Source organism: Thalassophryne amazonica, unplaced genomic scaffold (assembly GCF_902500255.1).
Source record: "Thalassophryne amazonica unplaced genomic scaffold, fThaAma1.1, whole genome shotgun sequence".
NCBI lineage: Eukaryota > Metazoa > Chordata > Actinopteri > Batrachoidiformes > Batrachoididae > Thalassophryne > Thalassophryne amazonica.
This window is the reverse complement of record NW_022986255.1, coordinates 44998-67401: the sequence shown is the minus strand read 5'-3', so window position 1 is coordinate 67401 and position 22404 is coordinate 44998. Positions and strand designations below refer to the sequence as shown.

The 22404-nt window shown below is 43.1% G+C and overlaps 1 protein-coding gene across 1 annotated transcript in view; it reads right to left on the bottom strand.

The window, feature by feature from the left end:
• Nucleotides 1–22404, bottom strand: part of LOC117505838 (condensin-2 complex subunit D3-like) — a 236142-nt gene that overhangs the window by 199538 nt on the left and 14200 nt on the right. The window contains 1 exon segment of the mRNA XM_034165369.1: nucleotides 1863–2029. Coding sequence (XP_034021260.1) covers nucleotides 1863–2029 — 167 coding nt within the window.

Here is a 22404-nt window from a genome sequence, read left to right as displayed (position 1 = left end):
TGTTGAGGTGATGCTTTCAAAGTTCCCCGTCACATTGGTAGGTGTCAAAATGGCATTTACCACCAGAATAGTCGGGGAGAGATGTGGAGAACAAGGCAAGGACTTTCTTTCCACCTGCTCCACCACTGTTCCTGGTGATTTACCCCCCCCCCCCCCCCCCCCTTCTTGACCAATCTGTCCCTCAACAAGCTCCACTTCTTTATGCAATTATCAACCTCCAAACTAATGAGCCTGGTTCTGCTGGAGGTTTCTTCCTGTTAAAAGGGAGTTTTTCCTTCCCACTGTAGCCAAGTGCTTGCTCACAGGGGGTCATTTTGACCGTTGGGGTTTTACATAATTATTGTATGGCCTTGCCTTACAATATAAAGCGCCTTGGGGCAACTGTTTGTTGTGATTTGGCGCTATATAAAAAAATTGATTGATTGATTGATTGATTAATGTCACATGCAATTTCTCTCCATGAATTGCGGGCCATTTGACTGTCTTTGTAGTTTTTTGGCTCTGTGTTGTGAAGTTGGTCATATTTGCAGACTTTTCTGCCAAACGTGCCTCTATTTGAACCATGATCAAAATGTAATCGGCATGAGCACTGTAAAAACTTTTTAATATGAAGGAAGGAGTGAAAGCAGAAAAGTGACCAATCACAGCCCTAGCAGCAGTTAAAATTTTTGGGAGGTGCACGTCAGGCTATGGAGAGGGGCGTGGAGAGTGCACATGGCAATGTAGAGGGCTCTGCGTAGCCACAGAGCTGCAGAGACGGAGAAGCACAAATCAGGCTTTCAGATTCTTCTGGATGCAAGTATTTTAAATAGGTTTTGTTAATTTTTCAATTAATGTTACAGTGGAGTTTTATTTCTCATTACAAATTTCCATTTCTGCTCTATGTGGGAGGTGCTGCTGGATACTGTATGAACAAAACTACAGGATGGGTGGCCTGAAATGTACCAGGAGGATACCATCAATCTTCTACCAAAGCTGTTAAGGAGACATATCCTGACTGGATGGGTGCCTCCTGCTTCTTGTCTGCAATAAATCACTGACCACAAACCAACCTTCTTGCAATAAATGGTTACTTCATTGACCTGTGCAAAGTTCAGCTAATGTGGAGTGACCTGATGAATAACATCTCCCTAAAGGAGTGAACCAGAGTGGAGGTGATTGTTAACGGTCTATGAATTTTTCAAGAGAGCATATGTCAATTTAATGGATGGCAGAATGTCCAGAAAACATCAAGCAGGTGTACAGTAAACTCCTTTGTACATCACATCTGAGTGAGTGGGACCAATCATCAACAACTCGTTTGTCGAGTGTGTCTTGGAACAAATGGAGGTCAAATGTTTTTTGGGGCAGGGGAGCAACTCTCCAGCTATTGTGTTTGACCTGGCACAGTCACAGACACCGACTCCCGAACACAGCCTGCTTCTCTGACCTTCCACTGTTGTTGTACATTTAATTATTCCACCACTGCAAATACTGACTTGAACGCCAGTTGGATCACTTTTTGTTGTTGTTGTTACGTACATGCTCTATCAAATGTGTTGTGCCTTCTTTTTTTGCATTGTTCGTGTGGCCACAGCAGATGGTGTGCTTACTCATGGTGTGAGTAAAGTCAAGGCCATACTTGTCTATATAGTGCTTTGGTAACTAAATAAATACATGTGAATGAATGACTCTTGGGATTTTGTACATAATCTGAATTTTGAATTAATGACATGATCCATCAAAATGAAGCAAACACACCAAATGTCTGATCCACTGGTGATTTTTACTTACCCAAGAGATCTCCAGATTACCTGCCCCGAGCAAATATTACTGTCAAAACATGATGCATGCTTTAAGAAACATGACATACTGTATAATACCTCTGGATTATCTCTGCGGTTAGGCTTGCTGCGTTTCCCTTCACCCTGAGAGGTCTTTGGACCATCCTTCTTACGCTTCTTGCCCAAGTCCTGAGGCCAGCAGTGATGAGTCATGTTGAAACACATGTCCATCAAAACTTCATGAAACACCTTGTTAGCAACACTCCCTGGAAAATAAATGCACAGTAGGTCATGTCAGACATGTAAATGCACACACACTTCATGCCTGAGATGGCTGCTCGTAAACATCAGGAAACAATAAGAAAACTGTACTGTGCTACATGACACACACCGTTTATTCAGAACACCAGCAGGCAATCTGTTGATCAATATAAGGACAAATCAGAATCACAAAATTCTCAATAACTCATGAGCTCAAACAGCATCCACCCATTTTCTGTGCCCGCTTGCTGCAATTAAGGGTCACGGGGGCCTGGAGCCTATCCCAGCAGTCATGGGGTGTGATGTGGGGTTCACCCTGGACCCTGGCTGAAACAGCATCAGAGTGTTGAAGTTAGGGGTGGTGGAAATTAACCCTAGCCAGCACACTCAGATCCAAGCAAATACCAGAGTAATTTTATGGAACAGTCACCTATTCAAGTTTTAGAAAATAGTCTGGGCTCCATAATAATTTTTCTTATGGGATCCACTTGGACCCTAGTTTGATATAAAGGTATCTAATCAGACTCTAAAGGAAAATTTTGAGCTTGGTGTAAATTCTTCATAACTACTGAACTGTCAGAGCAGTGTTTATTCAGATTACTGACATCAGAGTGACTGTGCAGGGACCAGGAATAGGTTTGAACTGAAAAGTCATGTTAAAAACAAAGAAAATGAAAACTGTCACCCTGAAGGTGACTGGTATCTCATGAGAGTACCACAAGAAACGACCATGATTCATGACAAATTTTGAGGCAAAAAAGCACAACTGGGACCAGCAAGTTTTTTGGTGATTTTAGTGTTTGACCTTCCTGTCACCTTGAACCTTTTGTGTGCTGAAAGGTATCTCCATAGGACTGCTATATGTGAACTTACAAGAGTCTGCAATGATGATTGGTAGGCTTTGTCACACCCTTCTCATGACATCATCAGATGACATCATAACTTAAAAAGTTTGATATATTCGCGATCCTCTTATCAAGCCCTTTAATTTGGTGTACTGCATGACATGTTTTACTCAAACCTCAAATTTGACCCGATTTAGGGCACCGTTGACCTCAAAGTAAACCCTGAAGGTCATCAATCAAAGTCTATTTCTATAGCCCCTTTCCACAGCCCAGAAGGTGGCCAAAGTGCTTCACAGTCAGATAAAAACACAGAGAATAAGATTAAAACCATAAGAAAATAAACATCTGTGGCCCCAACCAGACTGTGGTTGGGGCCACAGAGAAAGCCCAGTCTCCCCAGTGGCAGTATCTGGACCTCGGAACCTCTAGCGCACACTGGTTAGACCATATCAAAACTCTGGTTTGGTCACGATGGGTCAGCAACTTGGTTAAGTATAGTGGGGCCAAACCATTCATAGCTTTAAACACAAACAAGAATTTTAAAAATCGATTGAAGCCCGAACTGGAAGCCAGTGCAGAGCATACCATGTCTGTTAGAAAAGTATCCAACCTTTTTATTTTTTGCAATAACCTTATGGATTTGAATCACGTGTGATTGCATCAGCCAAGCTTGAACCTTCGTGCGCATGCATGAGTTTTTTCACGCCTGTCGGTTGCGTCATTCACCTGTGAGCAGGCTTTGAGTGCACACTGGTCCTCCCCCCTCATCGGATTTTCATTGTGAGGAAAATGTCTGAACGGCTGGAGCAGCGCTGCATCAAATTTTTCCAGAAACTGTGAGAGACAGCCAGGTGGACACCATTCGGAAAATTCAGATGGCTTTCAGGGACGATTTTATGGGCATCACACAGATTAAGGAGTGGTACAGCCAGTTTAAAGACGGCGCACAATGGCAGAGGGCGCGCCACTCTCCGAGCGGCGATCGACAGGCTGAAACGACCAGATAATTTCCAAACTAAATGCTGTGTTGATCCGGGACGTCGTCTGACTACCAGAGAAATGGCAGAAAAGGTGGACATAGCACTTTCCCGGCACATTCCACTGTTAAAGTAGATTTTGTCATGAAAACAGGAGCGGAGGAATTCGCCACGGAGCCGCAAACGGCGCGGAACGAAAGCACCTCCGTGTTGGTCTCACAGGACATGTTGTGACATGCTCAGTTCTTTGACAATTTCTCAGATACTCACTCAACTGAAAAGCCACCCAAAGCCGTCTGAATCTTCTGAATGGTGGAAGAGCTGGGCATGTCCCGTGAGACTTCCAACACGGAAGTGCTTTTTGATCTGCGCCATTACGCGGCTCCGTCTGATGCGCGAATTCCGCCGCACGTCTTTCTTACAAAATCTCCTGTAACAGTGTAATGTGCCGAAAAAGTGCTATGTCCACCTCTCTTGCCATTTCTCTGGTAGTCAGACGACGTCACGGATCAACACAGCCTTCACTTTGGAAATGATCTGGTCGTTTCAGCCTGTCGATCCGGTTGTAATGCTCCTTAATCTGTGTGATCCCCATAAGATCTTCACCGAAAGCCATCTGAAGTTTCCAAATGGTTTCCACCTGGCTGTCTCTCAGGTTCTGAAAAAAGTTTGATGCAGCAAAGCGGCAGTCGCTCGGCCATTTTCCTGACAATGAAAATCCGTGGAGGGTGCTGGACCACTCCACCCACAAAGCGTGCTCACAGGCAAATGACGCAACCGCCAGGCGTGAAAAAGCTCACGCATGCGCACGAAGGTTCAAGCTTGGCTGATGCAATCACACATGATTCAAATCCATAAGGTTATTGCAAAAAATAAAAAGGTCGGATACTTTTCTAACAGACCTCGTAGAGGACTGGGGTGATGTGGTCGCGTCTACGCATCTTAGTTAACAGATGTGCTGCAGCATTTTGGACCAGATGAAGCTGACTAAAGGACAACTGGGAGACTCCAACGTAATTACGTAAAGCCCGTTGCAATAATCCAGCTGAGAACTGATAAAAGCATGTATGACTTTGCGAAATCTACACAATTTAAAAAAGGCTTCACCTTCACTAAAAGACATTGATAAACACCAAACACAACACACTCAGTCTTGTCTTCATTTAGGTGCAGGAAATTAAAGACAACCACTGTTTTATTTCTGCAATACAGCTGCTGTCAGGTCCAGCGGCACTAAAACCACGTGGTGTTAAGCATCTACTCACAACGCAACATCATTGTGCACTTTTAAAAGAGCCGATTCAGTGCTGTGATGGCTTCTGCAGCCTGACCGAAATTTTTCAAAGACTATATTATTTTCTAAAAACGATTGTAACTGTATAAAAACAACTTTTTCTAAAACCTTGGACAGAAAGGCAAATGGGAAACAGGCCTTTCCTGTGACCTTGACCTTTTTTTGCACCTAAACTGGTATTTTTTTCCCACCGTGGTTTAATGGCTCCATTGCGGCGTGAAAAACAGCGCATTTTTGACACAGCGCGCTCTCAGCCGTTCACTCAGTCTGCGCCAGGGCTGCGAGGGAACGAACAGTGACGTCTGCCCGCCTGCCACCGCTGCTTTTTAACCACACGACATGCGATTTATGTTTTTTATTGAATTTGCTGTAGTCACAATTAAACAGCTAGACGAATATCTCCATTTTACAGACAGAGGATCTTGATGCTTTCTGCTGTTCATCTGTCAGTGGTATGGAAGAAGCACAGCAATAATAAAACAGTGTTGGTGACACGTGACTGAATGTGGTGTATTGGTGGAACGCATAGCTTGCTATATGCAAAGCTGTGATTTGTCACTTTTCTATTTGCGCTCCTTCCATTCTGTCATATTTTAAAAGTTTTTCCAGTCTGCCCACTGATTGATTACATTTTGGTCATGGATCAAATACGTTTGACAGGAAAGTCCACAAATCTTCACAACACGGAGTGATGAACCAAACATCCACTTCAGATCACAGCCTCGCTGTGTGGCTGTGAACCTTCCCTGAAGACTGACGTGCACCTGCCGCATGACTCACATAGCACCTGTTCTTCCACTGGTTGCCACAAGGTGGCCTTTCATTTATTTTCCCAAAATTAGTGAAGTTCAACCCAATTACCAATGGCAAATATTGGAACCACTCCAAAAAACACACGCCTATAGACAGGACCAATCTACATGATTTGACCAAATTTCAAGTCAATCAGATGAAAAATACTCCAAATTTAAGGTGAACAAGCTAACAAACAAAAGACAAATGAAAAGTAAGTGGAACGCTCACCAGTCTTGTCGAAACACCTTTTTGCTGTTTTACTTTCAGTTTTCGCGACCGATTGTTTTGCACTTCCCGGCCACCGTACCACAGCACAAACATTTCAAATTCGGTGGCTGAGAGAAAAGGGAAAGTCAATGGTACACTTGGAAGTCTTATTGAAAGGCGTGTTTGGTGTTTTAGCCATTTTACTTTCAGTTTTCACTCAGTATCATTTTATATATCACAGTAAGAAACAGCTGTACTGCCTCAACATCTCTGAAACACATTCAGTTTATTGATTGAGTTGGCTATATGAGGTCTGTTAGAAAAGTATCCGACCTTTTTATTTTTTGCAAAAACCTGATGGATTTGACTCACGTGTGCTTGAATGAGCCAACCTTGAACCTTCGTGCGCATGCGTGAAGTTTTTCCCGCCTGTCAATTGCGTCATTTGGTGGCAAGCAGCATTTGTGTGAGGTGGTGTGTAGGATTTTTATTGCAAGGAAAATGGCGGAACAACTGGAGCAGCGCCACTGCATTAAATTTTGCCACAAACTGGGCAACAGCCAGGTGGAAACCATTCGGAAGATTCAGACGGCTTTTGGTGATGATCCTATGGGCGTCACACAAATTAGGGAGCGGTACAACTGGTTTAAAGACGGCCGCACAACGGTGGAGAGCAAGCCGCGCTCCGATCGGCCATCAACATGCCGAAATGACCAGGTCATTTCCAAAGTGAACGCTGTGGTGATGCGGGACCGTCGTGTGACTATCCGAGAAATTGTGGAAGAGGTGGACATCAGCACTTTTTCAGCACATTCCACTGTGACCGAAGATTTGGGCATGAAGAGAGTGGTGGCGAAATTCATGCTGCTGCTGATGGCGGAGCAAAAGCAACTTCGTGTTGAAGTCTCACAGGACATGCTGGACTCCACAAAAAGTGACGCCGACTTCATGAACACCATAATCACTGGTGATGAGTCCTGGGTGTACGGGTACGACCCGGAAACCAAATTCCAGTCGTCACAGTGGAAGCATTCCACGTCACCAAGACCAATGAAGACTTGCCAAGTCCGGATCAACGTCAAAGTGATGCTGACTGTTTTCTTTGACTCCCGCGGTGTGGTACACCACAAGTACGCACCACAGGGTCAAACAATCACGAAGGAGTACTACAGGGATGTCCTCCGTCGCCTACGTAATGCTGTGCGGCGCAAGAGACCGGAGTTGTGGGCCACAGAAAATTGGCGCCTCCATCATGACAATGCTACAGCACATTCCTCGAACTTAATTCAGACTTTTTTGATGAAAAACCAGACTCCTGTGGTTCAACAGGCTCCTTACTCTCCTGATATGGCCCCTTGCGACTTCTGGCTGTTCCCCAAACTCAAGAGGCTATTGAAAGGAACGCGATTTGAGACGAGAGGACATTATGGCTGCAACGACAGCGGAGCTAAACTCCATTTCAAAAGAGGCTTTCTTGGAATGCTTCCAACAGTGGTGGCACCGCTGGGAGAAGTGTGTGGAGTCCCAAGGAGACTACTTTGAGGGTGATTATGTTTCCAATGCTCCAGGTATGCCAGTTTCTTTTCCCCGGCCAAAGGTCGGATACTTTTCTAACAGACCTCGTACAAATGAAATGCCTAAAGGTTTAACAGTTAATTATACCCTAACTTAACATTTATTACTTAAGTTTATTTCATTGAAATAAATTTGCATTTGGTTAACAGATTATAATTTCAATTTATTTTCATTATATAGCACCAAATCACAACAGAGTTGCCTCAAGGTGCTTCACACAAGTAAGGTCTAACCTTACTAACCCCCAGAGCAACAGTGGTAAAGAAAAACTCCCTCTGAGGAAGAAACCTCAAGCAGACCAGACTCAAAGGGGTGACCCTCTGCTTGGGCCATGCTACAAACACAAATTACAGAACAAGTCACAAAACGAATATACAGGAAGTGCTGTTGGTAGACAGGACAGGAGGGTCTCCAACACAATTACCACACCCATCTCTGGATGGAGCTGCTGCTTAAACAGAAAGAAAAACAAAATCAGGCATCAGAAAGACAACAAATACTGTATAATTTGTCAGCATTAAACAACAAGAAAAACAGAGAAATACTAAGGTGATCGCCGGCCACTAGCCCTAAACTTCACTAAAAGACCCAGAATTTAGATAAAGTTGAGGCCGCAGCCCGCTCCAATTACTAATAAAATTAATTAAAAGAGTAAAAAGCACAGTGACATACTATGCCAGTATGTTAACCATACGAAAGGGAAAATAAGTGCGTCTTAAGTCTGGACTTGAAAGTCTCCACAGAATCTGACTGTTTTATTGATGCAGGGAGATCATGCCACAGAACAGGGGCATGATAAGAGAAAGCTCTATGACCCGCAGACTTCTTATTCACCTTAGGGACACAAAGTAGTCCTGCACCCTGAGAACGCAAAGCCCAGGCCGGTACGTAAGGTTTAATTAGGTCAGCTAGGTAGGGAGGTGCCAGTCCATGAATAATTTTATAGGTTAGTAGCAGAACCTTAAAATCTGCTCTCACTGGGACAGGAAGCCAGTGAAGAGATTCCAAAATGGGTGTACAGTGGTCCCTCGTTTATCGCGGGAGTTACGTTCTAAAAATAACCTGCGATAAGCGAAATCCGCGCAGAAGTCAGCGCTATTTTTGCAATTATTATAGATGTCTTAAGGCTGTCAAACCCCTCACTACACACTTTTCTCAAACAGGCATTAACATTTTTTCACTTTTCTCTCCTGTGTAAACACTCTTTTTTCTTCTGGACGAGAAGATTATAAACAGACACATACAGAACTCTCCCTTCGCTCACTGCCTCCGGAGGTACGAATCAATTCAATTCAATCAATTTTTTTTTTTTTATATAGCGCCAAATCACAACAAACAGTTGCCCCAAGGCGCTTTATATTGTAAGGCAAGGCCATACAATAATTATGTAAAACCCCAACGGTCAAAACGACCCCCTGTGAGCAAGCACTTGGCTACAGTGGGAAGGAAAAACTCCCTTTTAACAGGAAGAAACCTCCAGCAGAACCAGGCTCAGGGAGGGGCAGTTTTCTGCTGGGACTGGTTGGGGCTGAGGGAGAGAACCAGGAAAAAGACATGCTGTGGAGGGGAGCAGAGATCGATCACTAATGATTAAATGCAGAGTGGTGCATACAGAGCAAAAAGAGAAAGAAACAGTGCATCATGGGAACCCCCCAGCAGTCTACGTCTATAGCAGCATAACTAAGGGATGGTTCAGGGTCACCTGATCCAGCCCTAACTATAAACTTTAGCAAAAAGGAAAGTTTTAAGCCTAATCTTAAAAGTAGAGAGGGTGTCTGTCTCCCTGATCTGAATTGGGAGCTGGTTCCACAGGAGAGGAGCCTGAAAGCTGAAGGCTCTGCCTCCCATTCTACTCTTACAAACCCTAGGAACTACAAGTAAGCCTGCAGTCTGAGAGCGAAACGCTCTATTGGGGTGATATGTGTACTATGAGGTCCCTAAGATAAGATGGGACCTGATTATTCAAAACCTTATAAGTAAGAAGAAGAATTTTAAATTCTATTCTAGAATTAACAGGAAGCCAATGAAGAGAGGCCAATATGGGTGAGATATGCTCTCTCCTTCTAGTCCCCGTTAGTACTCTAGCTGAAGCATTTTGAATTAACTGAAGGCTTTTTAGGGAACTTTTAGGACAACCTGATAATAATGAATTACAATAGTCCAGCCTAGAGGAAATAAATGCATGAATTAGTTTTTCAGCATCACTCTGAGACAAGACCTTTCTAATTTTAGAGATATTGCATAAATGCAAAAAAGCAGTCCTACATATTTGTTTAATATGCACTTTGAATGACATATCCTGATCAAAAATGACTCCAAAATTTCTCACAGTATTACTAGAGGTCAGGGTAATGCCATCCAGAGTAAGGATCTGGTTAGACACCATGTTTCTAAGATTTGTGGGGCCAAGTAGAATAACTTCAGTTTTATCTGAGTTTAAAAGCAGGAAATTAGAGGTCATCCATGTCTTTATGTCTGTAAAACAATCCTGCAGTTTAGCTAATTGGTGTGTGTCCTCTGGCTTCATGGATAGATAAAGCTGGGTATCATCTGCGTAACAATGAAAATTTAAGCAATCCTGTCTAATAATACTGCCTAAGGGAAGCATGTATAAAGTGAATAAAATTGGTCCTAGCACAGAACCTTGTGGAACTCCATAATTAACTTTAGTCTGTGAAGAAGATTCCCAATTTACATGAACAAATTGTAATCTATTAGACAAATATGATTCAAACCACCGCAGCGCAGTGCCTTTAATACCTATGGCATGCTCTAATCTCTGTAATAAAATTTTATGGTCAACAGTATCAAAAGCAGCACTGAGGTCTAACAGAACAAGCACAGAGATGAGTCCACTGTCTGAGGCCATAAGAAGATCATTTGTAACCTTCACTAATGCTGTTTCTGTACTATGATGAATTCTAAAACCTGACTGAAACTCTTCAAATAGACCATTCCTCTGCAGATGATCAGTTAGCTGTTTTACAACTACCCTTTCAAGAATTTTTGAGAGAAAAGGAAGGTTGGAGATTGGCCTATAATTAGCTAAGATAGCTGGGTCAAGTGATGGCTTTTTAAGTAATAGTTTAATTACTGCCACCTTAAAAGCCTGTGGTACATAGCCAACTAACAAAGATAGATTGATCATATTTAAGATCGAAGCATTAAATAATGGTAGGGCTTCCTTGAGCAGCCTGGTAGGAATGGGGTCTAATAGACATGTTGATGGTTTGGATGAAGTAACTAATGAAAATAACTCAGACAGAACAATCGGAGAGAAAGAGTCTAACCAAATACCGGCATCACTGAGAGCAGCCAAAGATAACGATACGTCTTTGGGATGGTTATGAGTAATTTTTTCTCTAATAGTTAAAATTTTGTTAGCAAAGAAAGTCATGAAGTCATTACTAGTTAAAGATAATGGAATACTCAGCTCAATAGAGCTCTGACTCTTTGTTAGCCTGGCTACAGTGCTGAAAAGAAACCTGGGGTTGTTCTTATTTTCTTCAATTAGTGATGAATAGAAAGATGTCCTAGCTTTACGGAGGGCTTTTCTATAGAGCAACAGACTTTTTCCAGGCTAAGTGAAGATCTTCTAAATTAGTGAGACGCCATTTCCTCTCCAACTTACGGGTTATCTGCTTTAAGCTGCGAGTTTGTGAGTTATACCACGGAGTCAGGCACTTCTGATTTAAAGCTCTCTTTTTCAGAGGAGCTACAGCATCCAAAGTTGTCTTCAATGAGGATGTAAAACTATTGACGAGATACTCTATCTCACTTACAGAGTTTAGGTAGCTACTCTGCACTGTGTTGGTATATGACATTAGAGAACATAAAGAAGGAATCATATCCTTAAACCTAGTTACAGCGCTTTCTGAAAGACTTCTAGTGTAATGAAACTTATTCCCCACTGCTGGGTAGTCCATCAGGGTAAATGTAAATGTTATTAAGAAATGATCAGACAGAAGGGAGTTTTCAGGGAATACTGTTAAGTCTTCTATTTCCATACCATAAGTCAGAACAAGATCTAAGATATGATTAAAGTGGTGGGTGGACTCATTTACATTTTGAGCAAAGCCAATCGAGTCTAATAATAGACTAAATGCAGTGTTGAGGCCGTCATTCTCAGCATCTGTGTGGATGTTAAAATCGCCCACTATAATTATCTCATCTGAGCTAAGCACTAAGTCAGACAAAAGGTCTGAAAATTCACAGAGAAACTCACAGTAACGACCAGGTGGACGATCGATAATAACAAATAAAACTGGTTTTTGGGACTTCCAATTTGGATGGACAAGACTAAGAGTCAAGCTTTCAAATGAATTAAAGCTCTGTCTGGGTTTTTGATTAATTAATAAGCTGGAATGGAAGATTGCTGCTAATCCTCCACCTCGGCCCGTGCTACGAGCATTCTGTTGACTCATTTAAACTAACATATTCATCCTGCTGTAACCAGGTTTCTGTAAGGCAGAATAAATCAATATGTTGATCAATTATTATATCATTTACCAACAGGGACTTAGAAGAGAGAGACCTAATGTTTAATAGACCACATTTAACTGTTTTAGTCTGTGGTGCAGTTGAAGGTGCTATATTATTTTTTCTTTTTGAATTTTTATGCTTAAATAGATTTTTGCTGGTTATTGGTAGTCTGGGAGCAGACACCGTCTCTACGGGGATGGGGTAATGAGGGATGGCAGGGGGAGAGAAGCTGCAGAGAGGTGTGTAAGACTACAACTCTGCTTCCTGGTCCCAACCCTGGATAGTCACGGTTTGGAGGATTTAAGAAAATTGGCCAGATTTCTAGAAATGAGAGCTGCTCCATCCAAAGTGGGATGGATGCCGTCTCTCCTAACAAGACCAGGTTTTCCCCAGAAGCTTTGCCAATTATCTATGAAGCCCACCTCATTTTTTGGACACCACTCAGACAGCCAGCAATTCAAGGAGAACATGCGGCCTAAACATGTCACTCCCGGTCCGATTGGGGAGGGGCCCAGAGAAAACTACAGAGTCCGACATTGTTTTTGCAAAGTTACACACCGATTCAATATTAATTTTAGTGACCTCCGATTGGCGTAACCGGGTGTCATTACTGCCGACGTGAATTACAATCTTACCAAATTTACGCTTAGCCTTAGCCAGCAGTTTCAAATTTCCTTCAATGTCGCCTGCTCTGGCCCCTGGAAGACAATTGACTATGGTTGCTGGTGTCGCTAACTTCACATTTCTCAAAACAGAGTCGCCAATAACCAGAGTTTGATCCTCGGCGGGTGTGTCGTCGAGTGGGGAAAAACGGTTAGAAATGTGAACGGGTTGGCGGTGTACACGAGGCTTCTGTTTAGAACTACGCTTCCTCCTCACAGTCACCCAGTCGGCCTGCTTTCCCGGCTGCTCGAGATCTGCCAGAGGGGAACTAACGGCGGCTAAGCTACCTTGGTCCGCACCGACTACAGGGGCCTGGCTAGCTGTAGAATTTTCCACGGTGCGGAGCCGAGTCTCCAATTCGTCCAGCCTGGCCTCCAATGCTATGATAAGCTACACTTATTACAAGTACCGTTACTGCTAAAGGAGGCCGAGGGAATAACTAAACATTTCACACCCAGAGCAGAAAGATGCGGGAAAGACAGGAGAATCCGCCATGCTAAATCGGCTAAGAGCTAGTAGCTGCGCTAAGCTAGCGGATTCCTAAAACACGCAAAGTAATAATGTGTAAATAATTTAGAGGTGATTCAGCAGAAGGAGTGCTTTAGTTAGGCACGTGAAGATTACACAGGGAAACAAATCGTTATCTAGATAACTAGATCAATCTAACTGCGCAGATTAAACAGCTAACAGATACAGAAAAACACCGCTGTGCCCGGAACAGGAAGTGATACAATACCGCAGTGAGAGCCAACCACCAGCAGAGGTGGGACCCGCAAAGAATCCATGTCCTCTCTCGGTGATCACGGAGCTATGCGGCTGCGGTCAACATCCGCATCAAAACAGCGAGTGTAGTCTCTGGACCTGTTGCCAGATTTGGCACAGCTCCATACAGCAGACAGGAGGGCGGTGTGAGTGGCCCGCTGCTGCGTTTACCAAGCCCGCAGACTCAGTAAGCACATCAGAGGCAGTGAGAGCAATCGCGGTGATGCCACCAGGTGCCGCGACCGGCCTGCCTGATAAGGACGCAGAACACAATGCGCTGTTAAAAAAAAAAAAAAAAAAAAGCATGAAAAATTGCACTAAAAAAAATCTGCGAAACTGCGAGGCCGCGAAAGGTGAACCGCGTTATAGCGAGGGACCACTGTAATGTGGTCGAACTTTCTGCTTCATGTCAAACGTCTGGCAGCAGCATTTTGAACCAACTGGAGACCCCTAATGCTGGACTGTGGTAAACCAGAAAATAGAACATTGCAGTAGTCCAATCTACAAGAGACAAATGCATGGATCAGGGTCTCAGCATCAGCCATAGACAGGATGGGACGAATCTTCGCTATATTTCGCAAGTGGAAGAAAGCAGTCCTTGTAATATCTCTAATGTGGAGGCCAAAGGACAACGTAGGATCAAAAATTACCCCAAGGTTCCTCACTTTGTTCATGTGATGTATGACACACGAGCCTATGCTAAGCATTAACTGGTCAAATTGATGCTGATGTCTGACTGGACCAACAATCATCATTCAGTCTTATCAGAGTTTAAAAGTAGAAGTTTGTAGACATCCAGCTTCTCACTGATGCAAGGCAATCTTCTAAGGATTTTATGTGATGAGATTACCGGCAGTTATCGGCATGTATAACTGAGTATCATCTGCATAGCAATGAAAGGTAATCCCAAAACGCCACAATATGTACCCAAGGGGTGCCATATAAAGGGAGAAAAGCAGGGGGCCTAAGACGGACCCCTGTGGAACCCCAAATTTCATGTCACTAAGGTTAGAGGTAGTTCAATTCAATTCAAATGTATTTATATAGCACATTTAAAACACAGCTGCAGCTGACCAAAGTGCTTCACAATAATAGCGATACAAAAGTGTAAAATATTAAAGGAAAAGAATAAAATAAAATAAATAAATAAATAATCTAAAAATACCGAGCAAAATAGCAGAGCAAAGTATACACCACTTAGCCAGTGTTGAAAGCCAGGGAGAAGAGAAGAGTTTTCAGTCTGGACTTAAACTGTCCCACAGACTCTGAGGACCTGACAGTCAGCAGAAGATCGTTCCAGAGTCATGGCGCTGCGACAGAAAAGGCTCTATCACCTCTGGATTTAAGCCTTGGCTTTAGGAACAGCCAGGAGAAGCTGGTCAGCTGACCTCAGAGCCCTACGTGCGTGTACGGCTGCAAGAGCTCACTCAGATACATCGGGCCTATACAGTGCAGACACTTAAAAACAATCAGCAAAACTTTATATTTAACACGAAAGCCAACAGGGAGCCAGTGTAAGGTGCAGAGCACACGGGTGATGTGCTCATGCTTCTTTGTTTTAGTCTAAAGGTGGGCTGCAGCATTCTATACACTCTGCAGGCGCTGCAGGGAGCGCTGGGCCAACCCAACATAGAGAGCATTACAATAATTCAGACGTGATGTTATAAATGCATGGATAGCTCTTTCAAAATCAACTCGAGTAAAATAAGATTTAATCTTGGAAAGAGTCCTCAGCTGAAAGAAGCTGGCCCTGATGACAGAGCTGATGTGCTTATCAATCTGAACAATGGGTCAACTATCAACCCGAGATTTTTTACAAAAGGGCGGCAAAAAGTGGACAGAGGACTAATAACACTGTCTTGTCCTTGTAGAGGGTCACTTTGCCCGAACACTAAAATCTCAGTTTTATTTTTATTAAGATTCAGAAAATTAGCTCTTATCCAGACTTGTACATCATTTAGACAGTCCTGTAGTATTTTTACAGCAGCCTGGGTATCACACGAATTACAGGAAGGTAAATCTGAATGTTGTCTGCAAAACAATGAAAACAGACTTTGTGCTTTTTAAAAACAGACCCAAGAGGGATCATGTACAAAGCAAAGAGAAGTGGTGCTAAAATTGAGCCCTGGGGCACGCCATATTTAAGAGGAGACACAGAGGAAGAGTACTGTCCTACATTAACAGAAAAAACGTCTGTTGGAAAGATAGGACCGAAACCATACAGCGCTGAACCCTTAATACCTATGTGCGTCTCAAGGCGAGTCACAAGGACACTGTGGTCCATTGTGTCAAAGGCTGCAGATAAATCTAAAAAGCAGAAGAACCACAGAGTTCCCAGCATCAACAAACTTTTAACTTTTAACTACTTTTAGTTAGTAGTTAGAGGTAGTGTTACTGTACAAAACACAGTGAGAACGACTGGTCAAGTATGATGTCAGCCATGCAAGGGCACTCCCAGTAATCCCAAAATGATTTCCCAGCCTATCAAGTAGGATATGATGATCCACTGTATCAAATGCAGCACTGAGATCTAACAGCAACAGAACCGTAGTGGTGTCTGAATCCACTGTAAGCAGATCATTCACCACTTTAGTGAGAGCCGTCTCTGTAGAATATTTTCTAAAAGCAGACTGCAGTGGCTCAAAGAGATGATTCTCAGTAAGATAGTCTACGAGCTGCCGTGACACCACTTTTTCCAGAATTTTAGAGCAAAATGATAGATTGATATCGGCCGATAGTTTTTCAATACACTATGGTCAAAATTAGGTTTCTTAAGTAATGGCTTCATCACTGCAGATTTGAAACATTTAGGAACAGATCCAGAAGTTAAAGAAGATAAATAATTTCCAGCAGAGTGGGCCCAAGAGTGGACCACAGGTCCTTAAACAGTTTTGTTGGCATAGGATCAAATAAACAGGTTGTGCTTTTTGTTGACATTACGAGTTTGGTCAGCATGCCTAGAGAAATACTATCAAATTCTGCAAATCTAGGTAATACCTCAGTCATGGCACCCACCTCAATAGCAGGGTGTAGTGGCTGGATTAAGGCATGCGGGGATATGTTTAACCTAATGTCTTCTATTTTCTTCTTGAAATAATCCAAAAAATCTTGTGTGTTGGGCCGTGAAGAGGAGGTACTGCTGGCCCACCACCACCAGAGGGCGCCCTGCGTGGAGTGCGGGCTCCAAGCACGAGAGGGCGCCAGACCAGTCAGACAGGACAGCTGTACTCATCCTCTGCACCAGCTGTCACTCGTTCATCATCACCACCATAAAAGCCGGACTGCAACTCCACCTCCCGCCAAGAAATCAACTACCTTTACCAAGGTAATTCCTCTGTGAACTTAAGACTGTGTATCTGTCTAACCTCTTCCTTGCAGCCATTTTCCTGTCGTGAGACTCGTCTGTGAGGTGGCGTTTGAGGTGTTCAGTGACGGCCTTCGCAACACCTCCCACCCAGATAAGTGCTCAAACAGGAGCTGCACGAGTGTGTGATTGGAGGTGGAGGTGCTCTCTCCCTCACTGACTGTGGATTTACCGAGTGTGCGGACTCACACTCACTCATCATTTCTGCTTTCTGCCAGCAGTAACCAGGGTCGACAGCCGAAGACAGAGGCCACCTGGGGACTCGGGACATTGGCTGGCTCCGGTGTTCTTCAGACCGTTGGTGGTGGAAGCCATGTGGGACGCGGCTTCTCTCTCGTCGGGGGTCTTCTATCTTCGAGCCTGCCCACGCGTCACCTGGTGTTAAATTGACTGTGCAAATTACCGTACGTTTCGTTGTGTATTATCACAACATTAAATTGTTACCTTTTTGGCTTATTCATTGTCCGTTCATTTGCGCCCCCTGTTGTGGGTCCGTGCTACGACACCTTCCCAACACGTGCTGTAAAAGGAGAGCGACTTAAAAGTGGTTATCCATGAATAAGTGTTGCCACTGTGTCGAACAACAAGTTTAGATTATGCCTGTTTCTGTTGATCAAATCAGAGTAATGGGTCCACTTTTTAGGCAGTAATGCAGGCTTATAGTCTAAGATAGCATCACGCCACGCAAGGTGGAATACTTCTAATTTTGAACTGCACCATTTCCATTCTAGACCTCTGGCCTTATGCTTGAGGTCACGCAGATAATCATTGAACCAAGGTGACTGTGTTTGGAGGAGCGCAGTTTTAACACAGGTGGCGCAATCATGTCGAGTGTAGTTTTGAGCACTGAGTTTAAACTATCCACAAGGACACAGCTTTTTATTTTGTTTACTGCGTCATGACGAACGGTGTGTTTTTGGACACAGCTTTTTATTTTGTTTATTGCGTCGTGACGAACGGTGTGTTTTTGGACACTGCTTTTTATTTGATTATTGCGTCGTGACGACGGTGTGTTTTTGGACACTGCTTTTTATTTTGATTATTGCGTCGTGACGAACGGTGTGTTTTTGGACACTGCTTTTTATTTTGTTTATTGCGTCGTCACGAACGGTGTGTTTTTGGACACTGCTTTTTATTTTGTTTATTGCGTCGTCACGAACGGTGTGTTTTTGGACACTGCTTTTTATTTTGTTTATTGCATCGTGACGAACGGTGTGTTTTTGGACACTGCTTTTTATTTTGATTATTGCGTCGTGACGAACGGTGTGTTTTTGGACACAGCTTTTTATTTTGATTATTGCGTCGTGACGAACAGTGTGTTTTTGGACACAGCTTTTTATTTTGTTTATTGCGTCGTGACGAACGGTGTGTTTTGGACACAGCTTTTTATTTTGTTTATTGCGTCGTGACGAACGGTGTGTTTTTGGACACTGCTTTTTATTTTGTTTATTGCGTCGTGACGAACGGTGTGTTTTGGACACAGCTTTTTATTTTGTTTATGCGTCGTGACGAACGGTGTGTTTTTGGACACAGCTTTTTATTTTGTTTATTGCGTCGTGACGAACGGTGTGTTTTTGGACACAGCTTTTTATTTTGTTTATTGCGTCGTGACGAACGGTGTGTTTTTGGACACAGCTTTTTATTTTGTTTATTGCGTCGTGACGAACGGTGTGTTTTTGGACAGCTTTTTATTTTGTTATTGCGTCGTGACGAACGGTGTGTTTTTGGACACAGCCTTTTATTTTGTTTATTGCGTCGTGACGAACGGTGTGTTTTTGGGACACAGCCTTTTATTTTGTTTATTGCGTCGTGACGAACGGTGTGTTTCTGGACACAGCGCTTTATTTTGTTATTGCGTCGTGACGAACGGTGTGTTTCTGGACACAGCGCTTTATTTGCTTTTATTTGTTTATTGCGTCGTGACGAACGTGTGTTTCTGGACACAGCGTTTTATTTGCTTTTATTTTGTTTATTGCGTCGTGACGAACGGTGTGTTTCTGGACACAGCGTTTTATTTGCTTTTTATTTTGTTTATTGCGTCGTGACGAACGGTGTGTTTCTGGACACAGCGTTTTATTTGCTTTTTATTTTGTTTATTGCGTCGTGACGAACGGTGTGTTTCTGGACACAGCGTTTTATTTGCTTTTTATTTTGTTTATTGCGTCGTGACGAACGGTGTGTTTCTGGACACAGCGTTTTATTTGCTTTTATTTTGTTTATTGCGTCGTGACGAACGGTGTGTTTCTGGACACAGCGTTTATTTGCTTTATTGCGTCGTGACGAACGGTGTGTTTCTGGACACAGCGTTTTATTTGCTTTTTATTTTGTTTATTGCGTCGTGACGAACGGTGTGTTTCTGGACACAGCGTTTTATTTGCTTTTTATTTGTTTATTGCGTCGTGACGAACGGTGTGTTTTTGGACACAGCTTTTTGCTTTTTATTTTGTTATTGCGTCGTGACGAACGGTGTGTTTTTGGACAGCTTTTTGCTTTTTATTTTGTTTATTGCGTCGTGACGAACGGTGTGTTTTGGACACAGCTTTTTATTTTGTTTATTGTGTCGTGACAAAAGGTGTGTTTTGGACACAGCTTATTATTTTGTTTATTGCGTCGTGATGAACGGTGTGTTTGGACACAGCTTTTTATTTTGTTTATTGCGTCGTGACAAACGGTGTGTTTTGGACAAAGCTTTTTATTTGTTTATTGCGTCGTGATGAACCGGTGCGTTTTTGACACCGTGCGCTCTGAACTGTCCGCTCAGTCCGCGTCAGGCCTGCTAGGGACCGAACGGAGATCACACAGACGTTCTGCCCGCCTGCTGCTGCTTTAACCACACAATATGCAGTTTATTTTATTTTCGTTTAAGTCGTTGTCGTCACAATTAAACAGCTAGAAGAATATCTTCATTTTACACTCTCAGTAACAGTGCCATCTTTAATTATGTGACAAAAGCACGGCAAATTAAACCAGACAAACTTCACAAGTATTTTACCTGAACAAAAGCCTGTTGGAATAAGGACAAAACAGCGATTATGAACAAAATGCTGCTTGTTTTGCTCTAGAAGATGTTGTTAAGTTTCACAAAGAGAAGGCTTTAGATCAGCGCCCCTCTGCGGGCTGCGAACCTTCTAGCAGCCTGACAAGTTGCTGACATAGTTGCTTCCGCCGTAGTTCCCTCCCGGCAGATCCCGAGCAGCCGGGAAAGCAGGCCGACTGGGTGACTGTGAGGAGGAAGCGTAGTCCTAAACAGAAGCCCCGTGTACACCGCCAACCCGTTCACATCTCTAACGTTTTTCCCACTCAGCGACAACCCGCTAAGGATCAAACTCTGGTTACTGGTGACTCTGTTTGAGAATGTGAAGTTAGCGACACCAGCAACCATAGTCAATTGTCTTCCGGGGCCAGAGCAGGCGTATTGAAGGAAATTTGAAACTGCTGGCTAAGGGCTAAGCGTAAATTTGGTAAGATTGTAATTCACGTCGGCAGTAATGACACCCGGTTACGCCAATAGGAGGTCACTAAAATTAATATTGAATCGGTGTGTAACTTTGCAAAAACAATGTCGGACTCTGTAGTTTTCTCTGGGCCCCTCCCCAATCGGACCGGGAGTGACATGTTTAGCCGCATGTTCTCCTTGAATTGCTGACTGTCTGAGTGGTGTCCAAAAAATGAGATGGGCTTCATAGATAATTGGCAGAGCTTCTGGAGAAAACCTGGTCTTGTTAGGAGAGACGGCATCCACCCCACTTTGGATGGAGCAGCTCTCATTTCTAGAAATCTGGCCAATTTTCTTAAATCCTCAAAACCGTGACTATCCAGGGTTGGGACCAGGAAGCAGAGTTGTAGTCTTACACACTCTCTGTAGCTTCTCTCCCCCTGCCATCCCCTCATTACCCCATCCCCGTAGAGACGCTGCCTGCTCCCAGACCACCAATAACCAGCAAAAATCTATTTAAGCATAAAAATTCAAAAAGAAAAAATTATATGCACCTTCAACTGCACCACAGACTAAAACAGTTAAATGTGGTCTATTAAACATTAGGTCTCTCTCTAAGTCCCTGTTAGTAAATGATATAATAATGGATCAACATATTGATTTAGTCTGCCTTACAGAAACCTGGTTACAGCAGGATGAATATGTTAGTTAAATGAGTCAACACCCCCGAGTCACACTAACTGCTAGAATGCTCGTAGCATGGGCCGAGGCGGAGGATTAGCTGCAATCTTCCATTCCAGCTTATTAATTAATCAAAAACCCAGCCAGAGCTTTAATTCATTTGAAAGCTTGTCTCTTAGTCTTGTCCATCCAAATTGGAAGTCCCAAAAACCAGTTTTATTTGTTGTTATCTATCGTCCTCCTGGTCGTTACTGTGAGTTTCTCTGTGAATTTGCGGACCTTTTGTCTGACTTAGTGCTTAGCTCAGATAAGATAATTATAGTGGGCGATTTTAACATCCACACAGATGCTGAGAATGACAGCCTCAACACTGCATTTAATCTATTTTTAGACTCGATTGGCTTTGCTCAAAATGTAAATGAGTCCACCCACCACTTTAATCATACCTTAGATCTTGTTCTGACTTATGGTATGGAAACAGAAGACTTAACAGTATTCCCTGAAAACTCCCTTCTGTCTGATCATTTCTTAATAACATTTACATTTACTCTGATGGACTACCCAGCAGTGGGGGAATAAGTTTCTTACAGTAGACGTCTTCAGAAAGCGCCGTAACTAGATTTAAGGATATGATTCCTTCTTTATGTTCTCCAATGCCATATACCAACACAGGTCAGAGTAGCTACCTAAACTCTGAGTGAGATAGATTATCTCGTCAGTAGTTTTATATCCTCATTGAGGACAATTTTGGATGCTGTAGCTCCTCAGAAGTGCCTGACTCCGTGGTATAACTCACAAACTCGCAGCTTAAAGCAGATAACCCGTAAGTTGGAGAGGAAATGGCGTCTCACTAATTTAGAAGATCTTCACTTAGCCTGGAGAAAGAGTCTGTTGCTCTATAAAAAAGCCCTCCGTAAAGCTAGGACATCTTACTACTCATCACTAATTGAAGAAAATAAGAACCCCAGGTTTCTTTGTCAGCACTGTAGCCAGGCTGACAAAGAGTCAGAGCTCTATTGAGCCGAGTATTCCTTTAACTTTAACTAGTAATGACTTCATGATTTTCTTTGCTAATAAAATTTTAACTATTAGAGAAAAAATTACACATAACCATCCCAAAACGTATCGTTATCTTTGGCTGCTTTCAGTGATGCCGGTATTTGGTTAGACTCTTTCTCTCGATTGTTCTGTCTGAGTTATTTTCATTAGTTACTTCCTCCAAACCATCAACATGTCTATTAGACCCATTCCTACCAGGCTGCTCAAGGAATCCCTACCATTAATTAATGCTTCGATCTT